At 46.1% G+C, this 26424-nt stretch overlaps 1 protein-coding gene across 1 annotated transcript; it reads right to left on the bottom strand.

The window, feature by feature from the left end:
- Positions 1 to 1855: 1855 nt before the first annotated feature.
- On the bottom strand, positions 1856 to 26031 carry LOC135532896 (phospholipase DDHD2-like; the record flags this gene model as incomplete). The annotated part of the gene is made up of 12 exons (XM_064960323.1): positions 1856 to 3086; positions 4643 to 4808; positions 5990 to 6091; positions 6327 to 6488; positions 6631 to 6733; positions 6847 to 7002; positions 7669 to 7695; positions 19980 to 20174; positions 20311 to 20406; positions 20473 to 20592; positions 21567 to 21634; positions 25736 to 26031. Coding segments are annotated over 12 exons (1573 nt in total), but the record flags the coding sequence as incomplete, so codon positions are not given.
- Between the last annotated feature and the right edge of the window lie 393 nt (positions 26032 to 26424).

The following is a 26424-nucleotide window of genomic DNA, read 5'->3' as shown; positions in this document are numbered from 1 at the left end:
AGCTTACATTAAATGTCATTAATATTATATTTTTGGGGCGGTTTGAATATACAATGTCACCAAGTGCAAAACTTGAGGTTAACAGCACAAAATACATCATTCAAGAGTGAAGCAGAGAGGATGAGTGCTCACAAAGCAGGGTTTAGGGGTCAGAGGGATATCTCACACAGCACATTTTAAGCAGGAGTCAAGCTGCCTAATCAGAACCTCAAAGCCTCTTCTGTGGTTGTAGAATGATTAGAAAACTAAGATCTATTGTTCAGCTAGGTCCTGTCCAGGGGTTTACATGTGGCTTACTGTCGTAGTAAGCCACACCTAACACCCTGGACCAAAGCTATTGTTCTCCCCTCTGCTGACAGAGCTAGCTGGAGTGAGGAGGTCCATGGTCTGATTGGACCACAGTGATGATTCATGCCATGTTAAAGGACTGCAGGTTTGTTGCTGGTTGACTGACAGTGAAACCAGTGTCAGTGATACAGTAGGGACAGAAATGATTGGCACCCTTGATAAAGATTACAATTACAATTAAAATACTGAGCTATATTGTATAATCAAAAAAAGGGAAATTATATATTATAATAATAATTAGGTGGGTGTTTATATGTGTCATATTTCACACATGTACAAATGTAATAATAATATATATGTTTTTATCTAAAAAAGATATGAGTCAAAAGCATTGACACCCGTTTTCAACACCTTACCCTAAGAGTATTAAGGCATTGAGACTTTTTCTAAAATGTTGGAGGCTACATGGGGAGGGATCTTAGGCCATTCCTCCATACATAATCTTTCCAGATCCTGCATATCATTAATCTTCTCTTATGGACTGCTCCCTTCAATTCAAACCACAGGTTATCAATGAGATTTAAATCCGTGGACTAAGATGGCCATTGCAAAATGTTGATTTTGTGGTCAATTAACCATTTCGTTAATCTCATAAGCCTTTTAGAAAAAGGATCAGTGCAATTATCCTCGCAAGGTGAGGTATTGAAAACAGGGGTATCCCAAGCATCGTCTGGAGTGGTGTAAAGCTCACCGCCATTGGACTCAGTGGAAACGTTCTCTGGAGTGATGAATCACGCTTCGCCATCTGGCAGTCCACCTGGTGAATCAAGGTTTGGCGGATGACAGGAGAATGCTACCTGCCCCAATGCATAGTGCCAACTGTAACGTTTGGTGGAGGAGGAAAAATGGTCTGGGGCTGTTTTTCCATAGTTCAGGCTAGTACCAGTGAAAGGAAATCTTAACGTTACAGCATAAAATGAAGATCTAGACGATTCTGTGCTTCCAACTTGGTGGCAACAGTTTGGGGAAGGCCCTTTCCTGTTTCAGCATGACAATGTCCACGTGCACAAAGCAAGGTCCATGCAGAATGGTTTGTTGAGATCGGTGTGGAAGAACTTGACTGGCCTGCACAGAGCCCTGACCTCAACCCCATCGAACACATTTGGGATGAATTGGAACGCCGCCTGCTAGCCAGGCCTAATCGCCCAACATCAGTGCTCGACCTCACTAATGCCCATGGCTGAATGGAAGCAAGTCCCCACAGAAATGTTCCAACATCTCATGGAAAGCCTTCCCAGAAGAGTGGAGGCTGTTATAACAGCAAAGGGGGAACCAACTCAACTCCATATTAATGCACATGATTTGGGAATGAGATGTTCGACGAGCAAAATTGGCCCTAACCACAGTTTAAAGAGGTTGGTTGGCACACACCAAAGGGGGGTGATTTATACACACACTCATAGAAAGAAAAACAACCCTGTCCCTTTTCTCCCCTCATACATACCTTCCTCTAAGATAGGTACTTGGAGGAAAAATGTCTTGTCAGTTCCATTAAAGATATATCATGTTATTTTCTACAATAATTTTAATACTTAGCTTTTACATGATACAAATAAATCCAAAAATGTAATTATCTATAGTCAGTCAGTTCATCTTGAGAGGAGTGAGATTATCAGAACATCACATTGCACTGGAATTATGGGTGGAGTACTTTTTATGGTAACACTTTACTTAAGCGTGACATGCAGCCTTCATATGCATGACGTAAAGAGTTGTAATGCCATTTATAAAATGCTTTTCTAAGCCTTAAGCAACACCTAAGTAAAGTGCTACCTTTTTGGTAGTCAAGTACGTACTGATACATACTGGTATACAACCTTCTGGAGACATGCACTAAACACACAGGAGAGGAATCATAATCCTGCATGATCTGTCGTTGTAAATGTATTATAGGACATGTCAAGTCTAAGGCCAAGTAAAAAGAAATGACCTGAAAATAACGTATATAAAAGTTATGATCCAGACATGATCAAACAGGATCTGATTCTTTAGAAACACACATGTTAAATGCAGTCTGCCCCCTCAACAGGAGGATCCAGCGGCCCAGATCCTTCAGTGTGGTTTTAGGAAAATGGAAAACCAGTGTTTACTATGGTTCTCACATAGAGTTGGGTAGAGGGCTCACTTGGATAGTATTCAATGTTGCTGCCCATGTGGTCACAGGACGAGAAATTTCAGAGATAGAAATGCACTAGAGAGCTCATCTCCAGTGGGTTCTCCATCCTCTTCATGTCAGCTGGGACAGGTTTGGTTCTTCACGGAGCACTTCTCTGTCACACCCTTGACACACACACACCCAGAGGCAGATGCCATCTGTCCGAGGAGGTGACTCAACGGTTTTGTGAGGCTCAGACACAAGGAATTCTGGGAGAGAGCAGTGACTGCATGTCCTTTTTCATGTTGCTTTCATTACATTTTAGTAACTTATAAATAACGCTCTGTGTATGTATAAAGACTTTATAGCCCTCTCTGTGTGTTTATAAAGCCTTTAAAACTCTGTGGTTATTCAATATTTATATCTCTGTGTTTTTACTGACTTACTTGCCTTACTCCTTTCAGCTCCTAATAAAGCAAAGGGCCTCGTTGGTGCATCTCCACAGAATTCATGTGTTGTTATGAAGCCTCTATACCGGTCTCTGTGTTTATAAAGTCTTTGTTATTGCTGTGGTTGCTCAAAGGCCACACCCAGTTTGTCGTAGATCTCCTTTAGCAGCAGCAGAGCAGTGTCCTCAGACTCCCTACACACACAGGAGAGACAAAAGAGTGACTTACTTGTGTGTATGTACTGACATGAATAGTGCATTTGGAAAGTATTCAGACCCCTTCCCCTTTTACACATTTTGTTACGTTACAGCCTTATTCTACAATTGATTAAATAAATAAAACATCTCATCAATCTACACACAATACCCAATAATGACAATTATAATTTTTTCAAATTAATTAAAAAATATTTTATTTACATTAGTATTCAGACCATTTGCTATGAGACTCGGAATTGAGCTCAGGTGCATCCTGTTTCGATTGATCATCCTTGAGATGTTTCTACATCTTGATTGGAAGACACCTGTGGTCAATTCAATTGTTTGGACATCATTTCGAAAGGTACACGTCTATATAAAGGTCCCACTGTTGACAGTGAATGTCAGAGCAAAAACCAAGCAATGAGGTCAAAGGAATTGTCCGTAGAGCTCCGAGACAGGATTGGGTCGAGGCCCAGATCTGGGGAAGGGTACCAAACTATTTCTGCAGCATTGAAGGTCCCCAAGAACACAGTGGCCTCCATTATTCTTTCTAGAGCTGGCTGCCAGGCCAAACTGAGCAATCGGGGGAGAAGGGCCTTGGTCAGGAAGGTGATAACCATCTCTGCAGCACTCCACCAATCAGACCTTTATGGTAGTGGCCAGAAGGAAGCCACTCGTCAGTAAAAAAAAGGCACATGACAGCCCGCTTGGAGTTTGCCAAAATGCACCTAAAGACTCTCAGACAATGAGAAACAAGATTCTCTGGTGAAACCAAGACTGAACTCTTTGGCCTGAATGCCAAGCATCACGTCTGTAGGAAACCTGGCACCATCCCTACGGTGATGCATGGTGGTGGCAGCATCATGCTGTTAGGATATTTTTCAGCGGCAGGGACTGGGACACTAGTCAGGATCGAAGGAAAGATGAACGGTGCGAAGTACAAAGAGATCCTTGATGAAAACCTGCTCCAGAGTGCTCAGGACCTCAGACTGGGTCGAGGGTTCACCTTCCAGCAGGACAACGACGCTAAGCACACGCCCAATACAATGCAGGAGTGGCCCAGTCAGAGCCCAGACTTGAACCCGATCTTACATCTCTGGAGAGACCTGAAAACAGCTGTGCAGCGACACTCCCCACCCAACCTGACAGAGCTTGAGAGGATCTGCAGAGAAGAATGGGAGAAACTCCCCAAATACAGGTGTGCCAAGCTTGTAGCTTCACACCCAAGAAGACTTGAGGCTGTAATCGCTGCCAAAGGTGCATCAACATAGTACTGAGTAAAGGGTCAGAATATTTAAGTATTTTTTATAAATTAGCAAAAATTTCAATAAACCTTTTTTTGCTTTGTCATTATGAGGTATTGTGCGTAGATTGAAGGGAAAAAAATATATATACATTTTAGAATAAGGCTGTTACGTAACAAAATGTGGAACATGTCAAGGGGTCATTGGCATCAGCTAATGGGGATCCTAATAAATCCCCAAAATCTAAAGGTATTAGCATTACACACACATTACACAGAACACGCACACACACACACAGGTACTGACCAGTAGCAGAGGTGGGACTGGATGGCAAACAGATATTCGTTGAAACTCTCAATGGGCGCCTCCTGCAGTACATAGTCTATCCTCCTCCCTCCATTCAGCATCCCCACCTTCACCTGACGCCCCTTGTCCTCCGCCGAGCCTGGAGACTCCACCTCTTCATGCACACCTGCAGGGTCAGAGATGGACCAATCACACAGAGGCAGACGGACTCCTATGTCCAGTCCAGAAACCACTCCTAGCCCTTACTTGCCATTTGCAGATATGAAAGGACTGGAAAATAAAATCCTAAATGATGCCGGCTCCACCTAGACTTCTAATTAATAGGATTAGTGAAGTTTCTGCCATTTTGCACACACAAATCTGCAGATGATGAAGCTACCTGGGAATGACAAGTGTTTCTGGGCCAGGTAAGTGACTCCTGTTTGAAGGAAAGATATCGAAGGGGAGGGGAGATTGCTAGAAATTGTGGAGAGAAAGTTAGCGAGTGGAGTGAGAGTTCAGTGGGCGAGGTAGTTAGAGAGTTGAGTGTGCATAGGGAGTGAAAGAGTAGAGTTTGTGAGAGGAGATAGTGAGTGGGGTTAAAAGAAAAATAAAGCTGAGCTTCAGGAAGCAGCAGCCACAAGTCAGGCAGTCTATCAAGGCTCTGGGAGAGGCCATGGGCATGGGGGAGGGGCCAGGTGCATGGGGGAGGGGCCAGGTGCATGGGGGAGGGGCCAGGTGCATGGGGGAAGGGGCTCAGAGATAACAGGGCAACTGGTGAGATATGCTAAGAAGAGAGTGTTTAAAAGGCTTGATATGCTGAGAGAAGAGGGAGGATAATAACACACTACTGAAGAGCGTGAGCTGTGAGACACTGCATCAACAGAACACATCCAAGGTAAGATGGATACTTTCCTGAAGACAGTTAATGCTATTGATTTAACCACACTATGTCTAGTTTCATTATCTAGTTTTAAAATCAGTCCATAGATATCACTGAAATACTCTTGTAACTAGTCTGTCAGAAAATACTGCTTTAGCGAGTAGTAGCCTTAAAATAAATGCTTTGAGGCCCATTTCAGGCTTCAATTTCCAGGTAGCTAAGGGACTCTATGCCTAGAGGAAAATTTCAACTCTAAATATTAGGCTATTTCATCCAAGTTCAAGACAAAATATCAGGCCAAATATCAGGCACACAGGTGGCTGCAAACTGCTTTTACCATACAGGCACACAGGTGGCTGTCTTTCTCTCTGACATAGGGGGCGCTGTAAGGAGTATTCTCTGTGTACAGAGTTCTGGGCTGCAGCTGACAGTCAGACCACCCATACCGTAGATCATTCTGGCCTCCATATCTCCTGGCTTCTTACCTTGGAAGTAATGTAAGTGAAGGGCTTTGGGCCACTCCAGAATTTTAGTCCACAAATCAGCCTTACTCTTTTCCCTCACAGCAGCGCAGGCTGCTGCAGGGGCTAGGGTCAGGGGTTAGGGGTCAGGGTAAAGGAAAGAACACCAGAACAGCAGAGAGCAGAGGAAAGGGAACATGCAGGAGGAGACAAGGTTAGACATGTCAGCAAAAACACTCTCATACGCTTCAAACATGCTGAGGACTGGAAGTTAACAGTTATGTTAAAAGCCTTAAAACTTGGGGTATTAGCCTATCCAGAGCAGTAATGCACTGACTCTGTGTGTGTGCATATGTGTTACTCTCTGTCTCCTGCAGGGATCTCGCTGCTGTAGTTTCTCCATCCTCCACAGGGGGCAGTGCAGCGACAGGCATTCGGACCAGAGACTGCCAGGCAGTACGAAATGAGCCGAGAACGTTATTCTTCAGATCAGTACTCATCCGCGTCAGACTCTCTTTCAACTCTAGAGAACACACACGTGCACACACATTCCAAATGGTATTATATTTCATGTCATAAGGCTTTTCAACACCACAACACATTACAGACACAAAGATGAATTCTTTCACAGACGTATTGATAGAAAAATAGGTTGATATCCGTACCCAGGTGCATCCTCTTGCGGCCCTTGTGATGTGGGATCAGCATGGGCTCTAGGTCTGACTCAGACACAATCATGGGCTCGATCCGATAGGCCACAGGGTCAAACTTTAGAGGGAGAGAGAGAACAAGCTATGTCCCAATAAATAGGATGTGTGCACGTGTGTGGGTGTTATATTATACAAATCTCAGGCAGGCTATGTGTGTATGTGTGTGCTTACAGGGTGGTATATGTTATAGAAGTTCTTGCAGGTGGGAAAGGTGTAGTTTGGGTCGATGCGTTTGAGTCCACGGACGGTCAGGAACATTCCGATGGGAGAACCGAACGCAAAGAAGGTCTGAGGATGGAATGCCAGCTGGGGGTAGTTAATGGACACCTGGAGAGAAGACAGGGAGGGAGGGAAAGTGAGCGAGAGAGAAGTTGGGGGGGGTTTATAAATCACGTGTATATTCAGCCCAGAGAAAACCAAGACAATAGGCTTGAACAGCCCAATAGAAATCGATCCCATGCAAAATGCCAACATTAAGTGATAATACATGGGTCAATACAGTGAAAAATAACGACCCAATAACATTCACACACACATACATACATTCAACATGGGTGCAAAATGTTCATGCATCACAACAAGCCAGCAAACATTGATGGCAACACAAGGTCTGGGTACGCTCACAACAGATAGCAGGAAACCATGGAGATGAGGACTCACACAGGCATGAACAGTGGATGTGTTCATGTACATACAGTATGTATCCTGGTAACAGTGAGAGTCCTATATGGAAGGAAGGGTGAAAGTGGAATGAGATATTTGTCTGACTCATATGAGGACAGTAGAATAGATCTTTGAGAGGGCCTGACAGACTAGATGACTGGTCACATTGGTGTTGAGGTTAGGGACGGGGCTGGAGTTCTTTCTAAGGATACATTCTAATGCTTTCTATGAGGATAGGAGCATAAGAGGAAATGGAAGAGGAAAGAAGAGAACTAGTGTTGGGAAGCACAACCAACAGCATGTCCTGTATAGAGAGACAGTGTGACAGACCTGTCCCTTGGCTATGCCCCCGTTGGTCTGTCCAGGCAGGCAGAGGGAGACAAGCAGGAGTGCTAGTTAGACCTCACAGTCACTTTTACTACTACAACTACTACTACTGCTACAACTACTATGACTGCTGCTACAACTACTACCGCTGCTGCTACTACTACTACTACTGCTGCTGCTACTACTACCGCTGCTACTACTACTGCTGCTGCTACTACTACCGCTGCTGCTACTACTACCGCTGCTGCTACTGCTGCTACTACTACTACTGCTGCTGCAACTACTGCTGCTGCAGCTGGCTACTACTGGCTGCTGCTACTGCTGCTGCTGCTGCTACCGCTGCTGGCAGCTACTTACTACTACTACTACTACTGCTGCAACTACTGCTGCTACAACTACTACCGCTGCTGCTACTACTGCTGCTGCTACTACTACCGCTGCTGCTACTACTACTACTACTGCTGCTACTACTACTACTGCTGCTGCAACAACTACTGCTACAACTACTGCTGCAACTACTGCTGCTACAACTACTACTACTTCTACAACTACTGCTACTACAACTACTGCTGCTACAACTACTGCTGCTGCAACTACTACTACTACTACTACTACTGCTGCTACCTACAACTACTACTACACCTTACTACTGCTGCTGCTACTGCTGCTGCTACTACTACTTTCTGCTGCTGACTACTACTACACCTAACTACTGCTACTACTACTACACCTACTGCTGCTACTACTAACTGCTACTACTACTACAACTACTACTGCTGCTACTACTACCACTGCTGCTACTGCTACTACTGCTGCAACTACTACCGCTGCTACAAACTACTGCTGCTGCAACTACTGCTGCTGCTACTACTACCACTACTACCGCTACTACTACTACAACTACTGCTGCAACTACTACAACCGCTGCTGCTACTACTGCTACTGCTGCAACTACTGCTACTGCTGCTACTACTACTACTGCTGCTACTACTTCTGTAACTACTGCTGCTGCAACTACTACTGCTGCTACTACTACTGCTGCTGCTACTGCTACAGCTGCTGCTACAACTACTACAACTACAGCTGCTGCTACAACTACCACAACTACAGCTGCTGCTACAACTACTACAACTGCTACTGCTGATACCACAACTACTATTACAACTACTACTGCTGATACCACTACAACTACTACTACAACTACTACTGCTGATACCACTACAATTACTACTCCTGCTACAACGACTACTACAACTACTACTGCTGCAACTACTGCTGCTACAACAACTACTTCTGCTGCTGCTACAACTACTGCTACAGCTACTACAACTACTACTGCTGCTTCTGCAACTACTACAACAACTACTGCTGCTGCAACTACTGCTGCTACAGCTACTACAACTACTGCTGCAACTACTACTGCTACAACTACTGCTGCAGCAACTACTACTACTACAACTACTGCTACAACTACTGCTGCTTCAACTACTTGCTGCAACTACTGCTGCTGCAACAACTGCTGCAACTACTGCTGCTGCAACTACTGCTGCTGCAACAACTACTGCTACAACTACTGCTGCAACTACTGCTGCTACAACTACTACTACTTCTACAACTACTGCTACTGCAACTACTGCTGCTACAACTACTGCTGCTACAACTACTACACCTACTACTGCTGATACCACAACTACTACTACACCTACTACTGCTGATACCACAACTACTACTTTCTGATACCACTAGAACTACTACTACAACTACTACTGCTGATACCACTACAACTACAACTACTGCTACAACTACTACTGCTGCTGCTGCAACTACTACTGCTACAACTACTACTGCTGCAATGACTGCTGCAACTACTACTGCTGCAACTACTGTTGCTACAAATACTGCTACTACAACTACTGCTGCTGCTACAACTACTGCTGCAACTACTGCTGCTGCAACTACTACTACTGCTGCTGCAACTACTGCTGCTGCACCTACTGCTGCTGCAACAACTACTGCTGCTGCAACTACTACTGCTACAACTACTACTACTGCTGCAACTACTGCTGCTGCACCTACTGCTGCTGCTTCAACTACTGCTACAACTACTGCTGCTACAACTACTGCTGCTACAACTGCAACTACTACTGCAACTACTGCTGCAACTACAAACTACTGCTGCTACAACTACTGCTGCTACAGCTACTACAACTACTACTGCTGCTGCTACAACTACTGCTGCTACAACTACTGCTGCTGCAACTACTGCTGCTGCTACAACTACTGCTGCTACTACTGCTGGTGCAACAACTGCTGCAACAACTGCTGCTACAACTACTGCTACAACTACTGCTGCTACATCTACTATAACTACTACTGCTGCTGCTACAACTACTACTGCTACAACTACTACTGCTGCTACAACTACTACTGCTGATACCACAACTACTGCTACAACTCCTACTGCTGATATCACTAGAACTACTACTACTGCTACAACCACTACAACTACTACTGCTACAACTACTACTACAACTACTACTGATGCAACTACTGCTACAACAACTACTGCTGATACAGCTACTGCTGCTACAACTACTACTACTGCTGCTACAACTACTACTGCTACAACTACTGCTGCTGCTACAACTACAACTACTACAACTACTACTGCTGCTGCTACAGCTACTACAACTACTACTGCTGCTGCTAAAACTACTACAACTACTACTGCTACAACAACTACAACTACTACTGCTGCTGCTGCTACAACTACTACTGCTACAACTACTGCTGCTACAACTACTGCAACTACTACTACTGCTGCTACAACTACTACAGCAACTACTGCTGCTACAACTACAGCTACTGCTGCTACAGCTACTGCTACACCTACTACTGCTACAACTACTACTGCTGCTACAACTACTACAACTACTACTGCTGATACCACAGCTACTACTACAACTACTACTGCTGATACCACTAGAACTACTACTACTGCTACCACTACAACTACTACTACTGCTGCTGCAGCTACTGCTACAACTTCTGTTGCTACAACTACTGCTGCTGCAACTACTACTACTGCTACAACTACTACTACTACAGCGACTACAACTAATACTGCTGCTGCTACAACTACTACTGCTGATGCTACAACTACTAATGCTACAACTACTGCTGCTACAGCTACTACAACTACTACTGCTGCTGCTACAACTACTACAACTACTACTGCTGCTACAACTACTACTGCTGCTGCTACAACTACTACTGCTGCTACAGCTACTACTACTGTTACTGCTGCTGCAACTACAACGAATGCTGCTACAACTACTACAACTACTACTGCTGCTGCTACAACTACTACTGCTGCTACAACTACTACTGCTACAACTACTGCTGCTACAACTACTGCAACTACTACTACTGCTGCTACAACTACTACAACAACTACTGCTGCTACAACTACAGCTACTGCTGCTACAGCTACTGCTACACCTACTACTGCTACAACTACTACTGCTGCTACAACTACTACAACTACTACTGCTGATACAACAGCTACTACTACAACTACTACTGCTGATACCACTGAACTACTACTACTGCTACCACTACAACTACTACTACTGCTGCGACAGCTACTGCTACAACTCCTGTTGCTACAACTACTGCTGCTGCAACTACTACTACTGCTACAACTACTACTACTACAGCGACTACAACTAATACTGCTGCTGCTACAACTACTACTGCTGATGCTACAACTACTAATGCTACAACTACTACTACTACAGCGACTACAACTAATACTGCTGCTGCTACAACTACTACTGCTGATGCTACAACTACTAATGCTACAACTACTGCTGCTACAGCTACTACAACTACTACTGCTGCTACAACTACTACTGCTGCTGCTACAACTACTACTGCTGCTACAGCTACTACTACTGTTACTGCTGCTGCAACTACAACGAATGCTGCTACAACTACTACAACTACTACTGCTGCTGCTACAACTACTACTGCTACAACTACTACTGCTTCTGCTACAACTACTACTGCTACAACTACTGATGCTACAACTACTACAACTACTACTGCTACAACTACTGATGCTACAACTACTGCTGCTACAACTACTACAACTTCTACTGCTGCTGCTTCAACTACTACTGCTACAACTACTACTACAACTACTACTGCTGCTGCTACAACTACTACTGCTACAACTACTACTGCTGCTGCTACAACTACTAATGCTACAACTACTACTACTGCTGCTACAACTACTACTACTGCTACAACTACTACTGCTGCTGCAACTACTGCTGCTACCGCTACTACAACTACTGCTGCTACAACTACTGCTGCTACAACTACTACTACAACTACTACTACTGCTACTGCAACTACAATTACTGCTGCTACAGCTACTACAACTACAACTGCTCCTGCTACAACTGCTGCTACAGCTAATACAACTACTGCTGCTACAGCTACTACAACTACTCCTGCTGCTACTACAACTACTGCTGCTGCTACAACTACTACTACTACAACAACTACTGCTACAACTACAGCTGCTACAACTACTACAACTACTACTGCTACAACTACTGCTACTATTACAACTACTGCGACGACTACTACTAAAGCGACAACTACTACTAAAGCGACTACTACTACTAAATCGATACTACTACTCGGCGACTACTACTACGGCGACTACTACTACGGCGACTACTGCTGCTACGACTACTGCTGCTACGACTACTACTACGTGACTACTGCTGCTACGACTACTGCTGCTACGACTACTACTACGGCAACTACTACTACGGCGACTACTACTACGGCGACTAATACTACTACGGCGACTACTGCTGCTACGACTACTACTACGGCGACTACTACTACGGCAACTACTGCTGCTACGACTACTGCTGCTACAGCTACTACAACTTCTACTGCTGCTGCTTCAACTACTACTGCTACAACTACTACTACAACTACTACTGCTGCTGCTACAACTACTAATGCTACATCTACTAATGCTACAACTACTACTACTGCTGCTACAACTACTACTACAACTACTACTGCTACTGCAACTACTGCTGCTACCGCTACTACAACTACTACTGCTGCTACAACTACTACTACAACTACTACTACTGCTACTGCAACTACTGCTGCTACAACTACTGCTGCTACAGCTACTACAACTACAACTGCTCCTGCTACAACTGCTGCTACAGCTAATACAACTACTGCTGCTACAGCTACTACAACTACTCCTGCTGCTACTACAACTACTGCTGCTGCTACAACTACTACTACTACTACTGCTTCTGCTACAACTACTGATGCTACAACTACAGCTGCTACAACTACTACAACTACTACTGCTACAACTACTGATGCTACAACTACTGCTGCTACAACTACTACAACTTCTACTGCTGCTGCTTCAACTACTACTGCTACAACTACTACTACAACTACTACTGCTGCTGCTACAACTACTAATGCTACATCTACTAATGCTACAACTACTACTACTGCTGCTACAACTACTACTACAACTACTACTGCTACTGCAACTACTGCTGCTACCGCTACTACAACTACTACTGCTGCTGCAACTGCTACTACAACTACTACTACTGCTACTGCAACTACTGCTGCTACAACTACTGCTGCTACAGCTACTACAACTACAACTGCTCCTGCTACAACTGCTGCTACAGCTAATACAACTACTGCTGCTACAGCTACTACAACTACTCCTGCTGCTACTACAACTACTGCTGCTGCTACAACTACTACTACTACTACTGCTTCTGCTACAACTACTGATGCTACAACTACAGCTGCTACAACTACTACAACTACTACTGCTACAACTACTGATGCTACAACTACTGCTGCTACAACTACTACAACTTCTACTGCTGCTGCTTCAACTACTACTGCTACAACTACTACTACAACTACTACTGCTGCTGCTACAACTACTACTGCTACAACTACTACTGCTGCTGCAACTACTGCTGCTGCAACTACTACTACTGCTGCTGCAACTACTGCTGCTACAGCTACTACAACTACTACTGCTGCTGCTACAACTACTACTGCTGCTGCTACATCTACTAATGCTACAACTACTAATGCTACAACTACTACTACTGCTGCTACAACTACTACTGCTACTGCTGCTGCAACTACTGCTGCTACAACTACTGCTGCTACCGCGCTACTACAACTACTACAACAACTACTACAACTACTACTGCTGCTACAACTACTACTACTGCTACAACTACTACTACTGCTGCTGCAACTACTGCTGCTACAACTACTGCTGCTACAGCTACTACAACTACAACTGCTCCTGCTACAACTGCTGCTACAGCTAATACAACTACTGCTGCTACAGCTACTACAACTACTCCTGCTGCTACTACAACTACTAATGCTGCTGCTACAACAACTACTGCTGCTGCTACAACTACTACTGCTGCTGCTACAACTACTGCCGCTACAACTACTACTACGGCGACTACTACTATGGCGACTACTGCTGCTACGACTACTGCTGCTACAGCTACTACTACGGCGACTATTACTACGTGACTACTGCTGCTACGACTACTGCTGCTACGAGTACTACTACGGCGACTACTACTACTACGGCGACTACTACTACTACGGCGACTACGACTACTACTACGGCGACTACTGCTGCTACGACTACTGCTGCTACAGCTACTACAACTACTACTGCTGCTACGACTACTACTACGGCGACTATTACTACAGTGACTACTGCTGCTACGACTACTGCTGCTACGACTACTACTACGCGACTACTACTACTACAGCAACTACTACTACCACGGCGACTACTGCTGCTACGACTACTACTACGGTGACTACTACTACGGCGACTACTACTACGGCGACTACTACTACGGCGACTATTGCTGCGACTACTACTACGGCGACTACTACTACGGCGACTACTGCTGCTACGGTGACTACTGCTGCTACGACTACTACTATGGCGACTACTACTACGGCGACTACTACTACGGCGACTAATACTACTACGGCGACTACTGCTGCTACGACTACTACTACGGTGACTATTACTACGGCGACTACTGCTGCTACGACTACTGCTGCTACAGCTACTACAACTACTACTGCTGCTCGACTACTACTTCGGCGACTACTACTATGGCGACTACTGCTGCTACGACTACTGCTGCTACGACTACTGCTGCTACAGCTACTACAACTACTACTGCTGCTACAACTACGGCGACTACTACTATGGCGACTACTGCTGCTACGACTACTGCTGCTACAGCTACTACAACTACTACTGCTGCTCGACTACTACTACGGCGACTACTACTACGGCGACTACTGCTGCTACGACTACTACTACGGCGACTACAGCTGCTACGACTACTACTGCTGCTACGACTACTACTACAGCGACTACTACTACGCGACTACTGCTGCTATGACTACTACTACGCGACTACTACTACTACGGCGACTACTGCTGCTACGACTACTACTACGGCGACTACTACTACCGCAACTACTGCTGCTACAACTACTACTATGGCGACTACTACTACGGCGACTAATACTACTACGCGACTACTGCTGCCACGACTACTACTACGGCGACTACTACTACGACGACTACTGCTGCTACGACTACTGCTGCTACGACTACTGCTGCTACAGCTACTACAACTACTACTGCTGCTACGACTACTACTACGCGACTACTACTACGGCGACTAATACTACTACGGCGACTACTGCTGCTACGACTACTACTACGGTGACTACTACTACGGCGACTACTACTACGCGACTATTGCTGCGACTACTACTACGCGACCACTACTACTACAACTACTACTATGGCGACTACTACTACGGCGACTAATACTACTACGGCGACTACTGCTGCCACGACTACTACTACGGCGACTACTACTACGACGACTACTGCTGCTACGACTACGGCGACTACTACTACGCGACTACTGCTGCTACGACTACTACTACGGTGACTACTACTACGGCGACTACTACTACGGCGACTATTGCTGCGACTACTACTACGGCGACTACTACTACCGCAACTACTGCTGCTACAACTACTACTATGGCGACTACTACTAGGGCGACTAATACTACTACGCGACTACTGCTGCCACGACTACTACTACGGCGACTACTACTACGCGACTACTGCTGCTACGACTACTGCTGCTACGACTACACTGCTGCTACAGCTACTACAACTACTACTGCTGCTACGACTACTACTACGGCGACTACTACTACGGCGACTAATACTACTACGGCGACTACTGCTGCTACGACTACTACTACGGTGACTACTACTACGGCGACTACTACTACGGCGACTATTGCTGCGACTACTACTACGGCGACTACTACCACGGCGACTACTGCTGCTACGGTGACTACTGCTGCTCACGACTACTACTATGGCGACTACTACTACGGCGACTACTACTACGGCGACTAATACTACTACGGCGACTACTGCTGCTACGACTACTACTCGGCGACTATTACTACGGCGACTACTGCTGCTACGACTACTGCTGCTACAGCTACTACAACTACTACTGCTGCTACGACTACTACTTCGGCGACTACTACTATGGCGACTACTGCTGCTACGACTACTGCTGCTACGACTACTGCTGCTACAGCTACTACAACTACTACTGCTGCTACAACTACGGCGACTACTACTATGGCGACTACTGCTGCTACGACTACTGCTGCTACAGCTACTACAACTACTACTGCTGCTACGACTACTACTACGGCGACTACTACTACGGCGACTACTGCTGCTACGACTACTACTACGGCGACTACAGCTGCTACGACTACTACTGCTGCTACGACTACTACTACAGCAACTACTACTACGGCGACTACTGCTGCTATGACTACTACTACGGCGACTACTACTACTACGGCGACTACTGCTGCTACGACTACTACTACTACGGCGACTACTACTACTACCGCAACTACTGCTGCTACAACTACTACTATGGCGACTACTACTACGGCGACTAATACTACTACGGCGACTACTGCTGCCACGACTACTACTACGGCGACTACTACTACGACGACTACTGCTGCTACGACTACTGCTGCCACGACTACTGCTGCTACAGCTACTACAACTACTACTGCTGCTACGACTACTACTACGGCGACTACTACTACGGCGACTAATACTACTACGGCGACTACTGCTGCTACAACTACTACTACGGCGACTATTACTACGGTGACTACTGCTGCCACGACTACTACTGCTACGACTACTACTACGGCAACTACTACTACGGTGACTACTACTACGGCGACTACTACTACTACCACGGCGACTACTGCTGCTACGACTACTACTACGACGACTACTACTACTACGACGACTACTGCTGCTACGACGACTACTGCTGCCACGACTACTACTACGGGCGACTACTACTACGACGACTACTGCTGCTACGACTACTGCTGCCACGACTACTGCTGCTACAGCTACTACAACTACTACTGCTGCTACGACTACTACTACGGCGACTACTACTACGGCGACTAATACTACTACGGCGACTACTGCTGCTACAACTACTACTACGGCGACTATTACTACGGTGACTACTGCTGCTACGACTACTACTGCTACGACTACTACTACGGCAACTACTACTACGGTGACTACTACTACGGCGACTACTACGGCGACTACTGCTGCTACGACTACTACTACGGCGACTACTACTACTACGACGACTACTGCTGCTACGACTACTACTACGGCGACTACTGCTGCTACGACTACTACTACGGCGACTATTACTACGGTGACTACTGCTGCTATGACTACTGCTGCTACGACTACTACTGCGGCAACTACTACTACGGCGACTAATACTACTACGGCGACTACTACTATGGCGACTACTGCTGCTACGACTACTACTACGGCGACTACTACTACGGCAACTACTGCTGCTACGACTACTACTATGGCGACTACTACTACGGCGACTAATACTACTACGGCGACTACTGCTGCCACGACTACTACTACGGCGACTACTACTACGACGACTACTGCTGCTACGACTACTGCTGCTACGACTACTGCTGCTACAGCTACTACAACTACTACTGCTGCTACGACTACTACTACGGCGACTACTACTACGGCGACTAATACTACTACGGCGACTACTGCTGCTACAACTACTACTACGGCGACTATTACTACGGTGACTACTGCTGCTACGACTACTACTGCTACGACTACTACTACGGCAACTACTACTACGGTGACTACTACTACGGCGACTACTGCTGCTACGACTACTACTACGGCGACTACTACTACTACGGCGACTACTGCTGCTACGACCACGGCGACTACTACTACGGCGACTACTGCTGCTACGACTACTACTACGGTGACTATTACTACGGTGACTACTGCTACTACGACTACTACTGCTACGACTACTACTACGGCAACTACTACTACGGTGACTACTACTACGGCGACTACTACTACTACGGCGACTACTGCTGCTACGACTACTACTCACGGCGACTACTACTACTACGACGACTACTGCTGCTACGACTACTACTACGGCGACTACTGCTGCTACGACTACTACTACGGCGACTATTACTACGGTGACTACTGCTGCTATGACTACTGCTGCTACGACTACTACTGCGGCAACTACTACTACGGCGACTAATACTACTACGGCGACTACTACTATGGCGACTACTGCTGCTACGACTACTACTACGGCGACTACTACTACGGCAACTACTACTACGGTGACTACTACCACGGCGACTACTACTACTACGGCGACTACTGCTGCTACGGCGACTACTGCTGCTACAACTACTACTACGGCGACTATTACTACGGTGACTACTGCTGCTCGACTACTACTGCTACGACTACTACTACGGCAACTACTACTGCGGTGACTACTACTACGGCGACTACTGCTGCTACGACTACTACTCGACGACTACTACTACTACGGCGACTACTGCTGCTACGACTACTACTACGGCGACTACTGCTGCTACGACTACTACTACGGCGACTATTACTACGGTGACTACTGCTGCTATGACTACTGCTGCTACGACTACTACTGCGGCAACTACTACTACGGCGACTAATACTACTACGGCGACTACTACTATGGCGACTACTGCTGCTACGACTACTACTACGGCGACTACTACTATGGCAACTACTGCTGCTACGACTACTACTATGGCGACTACTACTACGGCGACTAATACTACTACGGCGACTACTGCTGCCACGACTACTACTACGGCGACTACTACTACGACGACTACTGCTGCTACGACTACTGCTGCTACGACTACTGCTGCTACAGCTACTACAACTACTACTGCTGCTACGACTACTACTACGGCGACTACTACTACGGCGACTAATACTACTACGGCGACTACTGCTGCTACAACTACTACTACGGCGACTATTACTACGGTGACTACTGCTGCTACGACTACTACTGCTACGACTACTACTACGGCAACTACTACTACGGTGACTACTACTACGGCGACTACTGCTGCTACGACTACTACTACGCGACTACTACTACTACGGCGACTACTGCTGCTACGACTACGGCGACTACTACTACGGCGACTACTGCTGCTACGACTACTACTACGGTGACTATTACTACGGTGACTACTGCTGCTACGACTACTGCTGCTACGACTACTACTGCGGCAACTACTACTACGGCGACTAATACTACTACTACGGCGACTACTACTACGGCGACTACTACTACAGCGACTACTACTACGGCGACTATTACTACGGCGACTAGTACTACGGCGACTAGTACTACGGCGACTACTACTACAGCTCACACCAATCAGACAGGGCAGCAGATGTGATGATACCTTGAGAGCAGTGTTTCAAGAGTAGAAAGTTAGTTGTCGCTGAGTTTGTTGTCTCCGAGTTACCACTGATTTATTTACCACTGAGTAAGTTACTGCCAAATTATGACTGAGTTAGTTACCAATTAAGTCACCACAGAGTTAGTCACCACAGAGTTAGTTACCACAAAGTACCACTTGCACGCAACCCCAGGTAGGGGGTATGTGTCTTTGTGTGTGTGTGTTACCTGTCCAATGCCCACATCGAAGTATTCATAGTCAACGGCGCTGGTTATGGACTGGGCTCTGAGAAACTGCTGTCGGCGTGCTGACGCCTCTGAAGACTGGTTGCCAAAGCTAATCGTGGGAGAGGGGGAATCTTCGGAGGGGTCTGGAAGGGCCTGCAGCCCGGGGGCCAAAAGCACCGTTCCCTGCCGACCCTCCTACACACACACAAATATGTGACAGAAAGAACAATAAATGAGAATGTTAAATATCTGACGTTTGCAGCTGAGACCCAACTGCATGAAAGCGCGCGCACACACACATACAGTACTTTGTGACCTTATGAACCCTGACCTGTAGGAAGTGTCTCTTCCGTATGAAGCTGAGGATCTTCTTCCTCGGTCCCAGAGGGATTCCGAGCTCTGTCAGGTCAGTTTCGTCACACATAGCCTGAGGGAAGACTGGGAGATTAGCGCACGCAGACAGGCAGGCAGGCACGCACTCACACAGTCTCACCAGTGAGTCAAGGTCTAGGTCCACGCTCTGTAGTGTAGCCAGGTGCTCCTGGAGGCCCATTCTGCATAGAGCCTGCTCCAACGCATCACAGGTCAGAGGGCAGGGGTCACGGTTACGACACTACAGGCCAGACAAGGGGAGTTATCATGTTATAGAACATAAATATAATGGGATAGTCATTACACTGTGATGTCTATAGCATTAACAAAGTGGCATCTAGACCTTAATTGCACTTTACAGCAGGATGTATATCACTAAGAGGCCTACAGTTCCCCGTAATATTGAGAAGACATGAGCTATGTAGTACATTTACCGCAACAGAACCGCACTGCTGTGAGATTATGTCACGAGAATTTTCAATCCCAATGTAATCAACTATGTAATATGTAAACTATGTAACCATGTAATTAACTAACAATTATTTAAGCTTTGACCAATCCCCGAGGTTTGTAAGACTCTGGGTTTAATAATAATTAGGCTAAGACTCAGCTTCAGCAAAAGGTCCGCAAAGTTAATTCAGAGAACGTTCTAAAGTCCAAAATGCAAAGACATGTCATTTTATAACTCCCATCCACCAACTACTAACACGCACACACACACAGTAGGTGGGCTGTATCTTTCCCCACAGTCCTACTTACATGCACACACAGACACACAAACAGTAGGTCGGCTGTATCTTTCCCCACAGTCCTACTTACATGCACACACAGACACACAAACAGTAGGTGTGCTGTCTCTTTCCCAACAGTCCACATTCCTCGTTTATCACTACCAAGCTGGCAGTTCCATGCCGTTCCCTCCCTCCCTAGATTAGAGGGACCTTGGAAGGAGCCTCTCCCGTTGTCCTTTGTTCTTTCAACTCTCACACCACTACACAGCAACACAATGATCCAGTCACACATATTATGGAAATATGACTACTAACACATATCATACAATTATATGATTTCAGGGTGGAATCCTTCAGTCATTACTTTAAACATATAAATCCCCTTATCAGATTATAAAAGATCTCTGGTACCTGGAGTTTAACTTGAGGTGTGTGTCAGGTATGTAATAATAGTGAGTCTCTGTCATGGTAAAGACCTGGTTACCTCATCTCTGTCTGCCTCTCCTGATCCTGTCTTCTGATTGGTCAGCAGATCAAACAGGATCAGCGAGCCTGTAGGGGCATCCGATGCCATTCAATAAAAGGTCACAGGTCAAGATAGGCCAATCCTGTATAAGATGTACGATTCCTACAGGTGGTGTTTCTAGACACTTGCATCATTTGAATTAATTCTAATTAGAATGGTTGTCAAATCATATTTTGAGGAGGACAATTGACAAACTGTATCATACAAATTAAACCCTTGCCAATAACGTGTGTGGGTGTGTGTGTTTGGTTGCACCAATTTTTTTTGTACAAAATGTATTTTAAATTAGTAGGCCCTTGTGTTCTTACAGCAAAGAAAAGAGACTTAAATAAAGTGCAACATGTATTTTCTGCAGATTTCTTAGTGCCATGTTTTATTTTCTGCTAAATCCTTTGGAGGGCAGAATTTGAAGAAAAAAAGACGATACTAGACGCCAAAATGATATCACTGCAACAAAAAAAGAACGCGGGGAGAAAGACTGAAAGTTACTGGCCCAAATGAAAAAATCTATACTGGCCAGGGTCAGTATGATGCGTGCATCGTTTTAATAGCAGGGGATTTTATCTTTCATTTGCGTGGTGAGCATGTAGCCTATACAGGGTTCATAAATACATTGGCAGGTCAAATTCAAGGACTTTTTCAAGCACCTAATTATAATTTTCAAGGACCTACATTTGATATTGAACTGTTTTAACTGTTTTCACACATTTTATTACGTTACAGCTTTATTGTCAAATTGATTGAATGCATTTTTCTCCTCATCAATCTACACACACAATAGCCCATAATGACTAATTGAAAACAGGTTTTTAGAAATACCTTATTTACATAAGTATTCATACTCTTTGCTATGAGTTTTGAAATTTAGCTCAGGTCCATCCTTTTTCCATTGATCTTCCTTGAGATGTTTCTACAACTTGATTGGAGTCCACCTGTGGTAAATTCAATTGATTGGACATGATTTGGAAAGGCACACACCTGTCTATGTAAGGTCCTACAGTTGACAGTGTCAGAGCAAAAACCAAGCAATGAGGTTTAAGGAATTGTTCGTAGAGCTCCGAGACAGAATTGTTAAGGCACAGATCTGGAGAAGGGTACCAAAACATTTCTGCAGTATTGAAGGTCCCCAAAATACATTGGCCCCATCATTCTTAAATGGAAGAAGTTTGGAACCACCAAGACTCTTCCTAGAGTTGGCCGCTTGGCCAAACTGAGCAAATCGGGGGAGGGGGGGAGATGGGCCTTGATCATCCAGACAGAGCTCCAGAGTTCCTCTTTGGATATGGGAGAACCTTCCAAAAGGACAACCATCTCTGCAGCACTCCACCAACTCCTCTGTAAAATGCACGCCAGCCTGCTTGACGTTTTCAAAGAGGCACCTAAAGGACTCTAACCATGAGAAACAAGGTTTTTATGTCTGATGAAACAAAGATTCTGAATTAACCTGAATGCCAAGCGTCACATCTGGAGGAAACCTGGCCCCATCCCTAAGCTGAAGCATGGTGGTGGCAGCATCATGCTGTGGGATATTTCTCAGCAGCAGGGACTGGAACACTAGTCAGGGAAAGATTGAGAGAATGATGAACAGAGCAAAGTACAGACAGATCCTTGATGAAAACCTGCTCCAGAGCTCTCAGGACAGACTGGGGCGAAGGCTCACCTTCCAACAGGACAATGACCCTAAGCACATAGCCAAGACAATGCAGGAGTGGCTTCGGGATAAGTCTCTGAATGTCCTTGAGTGGCCCAGCCAGAGCCCAGACTTGAAACCGAGCTAACATCTCTGGAGAGAGGTGAAAATAGCTGTGCAGTGACAATCCCGATCCAACCTGACAGAGCTTGAGAGGATCTGGAGAGTAGAATGTGAGAAACTCTCCAAATACAGATGTGCCAAGCTTGTAGCGTCATACCCAAGAAGACTTGAGGCTGTAATCGCTGCCAAAGATGCTTAAACAATGTACTGAGTAAAGGGTCTGAATACTTATGTAAATGGGATATTTCAGTTGTTTTCTTTTCATACATTTGCAAAAAGTCATTATGGGGTATTGTGTGAAAATTGATGAGGGGAAAATTCAATGTAATACATTTTAGAATAAGGCTGTAACGTAACAAAATTTGGAAAAAGTGAAGGGGTCTGAATACTTTCCGAAGGCACTGTACTTAGTTTTTACAGATTATTTTACATTCTAAAACGTCAGAATAATGTGGGCATTGCCTGACGAAATAGACATGCTCCCGACACAAACACAACTAATGGAGTCTGTCCATGTGGTATCTAGTCAGTCTTGCTATTTGAGATGTTGAAGAGATATTGAGGGGTTACTGTATGTTTTAAAACGTAAAAGAGACGAAGAACCGGGTTCTGTTTGTATTGGAACACTTTGTATGGACAACTATGTTGAAGGCAACATTCGATGTCATCTTGCTCATAATAACCGCACATGGTTTTACGGCAACACACTAGCACAACACCCATCAATAGAAACGGCGGGAAACAAACGAAAGCACCTAACGTTACGTCTCTCATCCCCTTCTCTCTGTCCACACCTTCCGGAGACACCTGAAACCCCACCTCTTTAAGGAATACCTAGGATAGGATAAGTAATCCTTCTCACCCCCCCCCCCCCCCCTTAAATGATTTAGATGCACTATTGTAAAGTGGCTGTTCCACTGGATGTCATAAGGTGAATTCACCAATTTGTAAGTCGCTCTGGATAAGAGCGTCTGCCAAATGACTTAAATGTAAATGTCCCCTCTTATCCCCTTCTCTCTGTCCCCTCTCATCCCCTTCTCTCTGTCCCCTCGCATCCCCTTCTCTGTCCCCTCACATCCCCTTCTCTCTGTCCCCTCGCATCCCCTTCTCTCTGTCCCCTCCTCCCCTTCTCTCTGTCCCCTCTCATCCCCTTCTCTGTCCCCTCTCCCCTTCTCTCTGTCCCCTCTCATCCCCTTCTCTCTGTCCCCTCTCATCCCCTTCTCTCTGTCCCCTCTCATCCCCTTCTCTCTGTTCCCTCTCATCCCCTTCTCTCTGTCCCCTCCCCTTCTCTCTGTCCCCTCGCATCCCCTTCTCTCTGTCCCCTCTTATCCCCTTCTCTCTGTCCCCTCGCATCCCCTTCTCTCTGTCCCTCTCATCCCCTTCTCTCTGTCCCCTCTCATCCCCTTCTCTCTGTCCCCTCACATCCCCTTCTCTCTGTCCCCTCACATCCCCTTCTCTCTGTCCCCTCGCATCCCCTTCTCTCTGTCCCCTCTTATCCCCTTATCTCTGTCCCCTCTCATCCCCTTCTCTCTGTCCCCTCCATCCCCTTCTCTCTGTCCCCTCTTATCCCCTTCTCTCTGTCCCCTCTCATCCATCCCCTTCTCTCTGTCCCCTCTCATCCCCTTCTCTCTGTCCCCTCTCATCCCCTTCTCTCTGTCCCCTCGCATCCCCTTCTCTCTGTCCCCTCTCATCCCCTTCTCATCCCCTTCTCTCTGTCCCCTCGCATCCCCTTCTCTCTGTCCCCTCCTCATCCCCTTCTCTCTGTCCACTCTCATCCCCTTCTCTGTCCCCTTTCATCCCCTTCTCTCTGCGTTTTGTGTGTGTGTGTGTGTGTGTGTGTGTGTGTGTGTGTGTGTGTGTGTGTGTGTGTGTGTGTGTGTATATATTTATTTATTTGATTTAAAAAAATAATATTGGTATGCCTACAAAAGAGGGGCCAAGGGTCGCATGCAGCCTGTGGGCCGCCAAATGCCCATCCCTGATCTATAGGCTGTGTGTGTGCAGTGTGCATGTGAAAAATACAATAGACTAGGTTAAAAATAGCAATATTACAATCGTTTTTACACTGGCCCAAGCTGCCCCTCACAGGGATGATCCACTGGCCCGGAGGGTTTTCCAAAACACACACACACACACACACGTACCGTTGCTGCCTCTTCAGAAAGTTGGTTTATTTTTGGTCAATTGCACATTACTGTTTAAATAAATCATGATGATAAAGCAAATTATAATGTGACCAGGTTAAACAATTTCACTGGCACCCTTGCAAAGAAAAAAATGTGTGTTGCACTCCCAAGTCAAATGGTCGCAAATGCTGTTTTGATCGCACTATCGAACCCTGGTGTGTGTGCATGGCTGTGTGCGTGTGTCTCACCCAGGCTGTGTCCAACCACAGACACTGCTCCAGTGAATTCTGGGTGTCTGTGTTTGAACAGTGAGTGGAGCTTGTTAACCTCGGAGGCCACAGTGTCCACTATGGTCTGGCAGTAGGTAGGACTGTTGTAGAAGAACAGGTCGAGCAGAGTGTCATTGGTGAAATGTCTCAGACGACTGATACTGGGGAGCGTGATCCTCTGAATGTCCCTGAGAGATAGGGGGAAGAGAGGGAAGAGAGGGAAGAGGGGGAAGAGAGGGAAGAGAGGAAGAGAGGGAAGAGAGGGAAGAGGGGGAAGAGGGGGAAGAGAGGGGAAGAGAGGGAAGAGAGGGAAGAGGGGGAAGAGAGGGAAGAGGGGGGAAGAGGGGGAAGAGGGGGAAGAGAGGGAAGAGAGGAAGAGAGGGAAGAGAGGGAAGAGGGGGAAGAGAGGGAAGAGGGGGAAGAGGGGGAAGAGAGGGAAGAGAGGGAAGAGGGGGAAGAGAGGGGAAGAGAGGGAAGAGAGGGAAGAGAGGGAAGAGGGGGAAGAGAGGGAAGAGAGGGGAAGAGGGGGAAGAGAGGGAAGAGGGAAGAGGGGGAAAGAAGAGGAAAAGAGGGAAGAGGGAAGGAAGAGAGGGAAGAGGGGGAAGAGAGGAAGAGAGGAAGAGAGGGAAGAGGGGGAAGAGAGGGAAGAGAGGGAAGAGAGGGAAGAG

This window comes from Oncorhynchus masou, unplaced genomic scaffold, assembly GCF_036934945.1.
Source record: "Oncorhynchus masou masou isolate Uvic2021 unplaced genomic scaffold, UVic_Omas_1.1 unplaced_scaffold_2092, whole genome shotgun sequence".
Lineage (NCBI taxonomy): Eukaryota > Metazoa > Chordata > Actinopteri > Salmoniformes > Salmonidae > Oncorhynchus > Oncorhynchus masou.
Note: the sequence above shows the minus strand (reverse complement) of the source record. Positions and strands in the feature narration are given on the sequence as shown.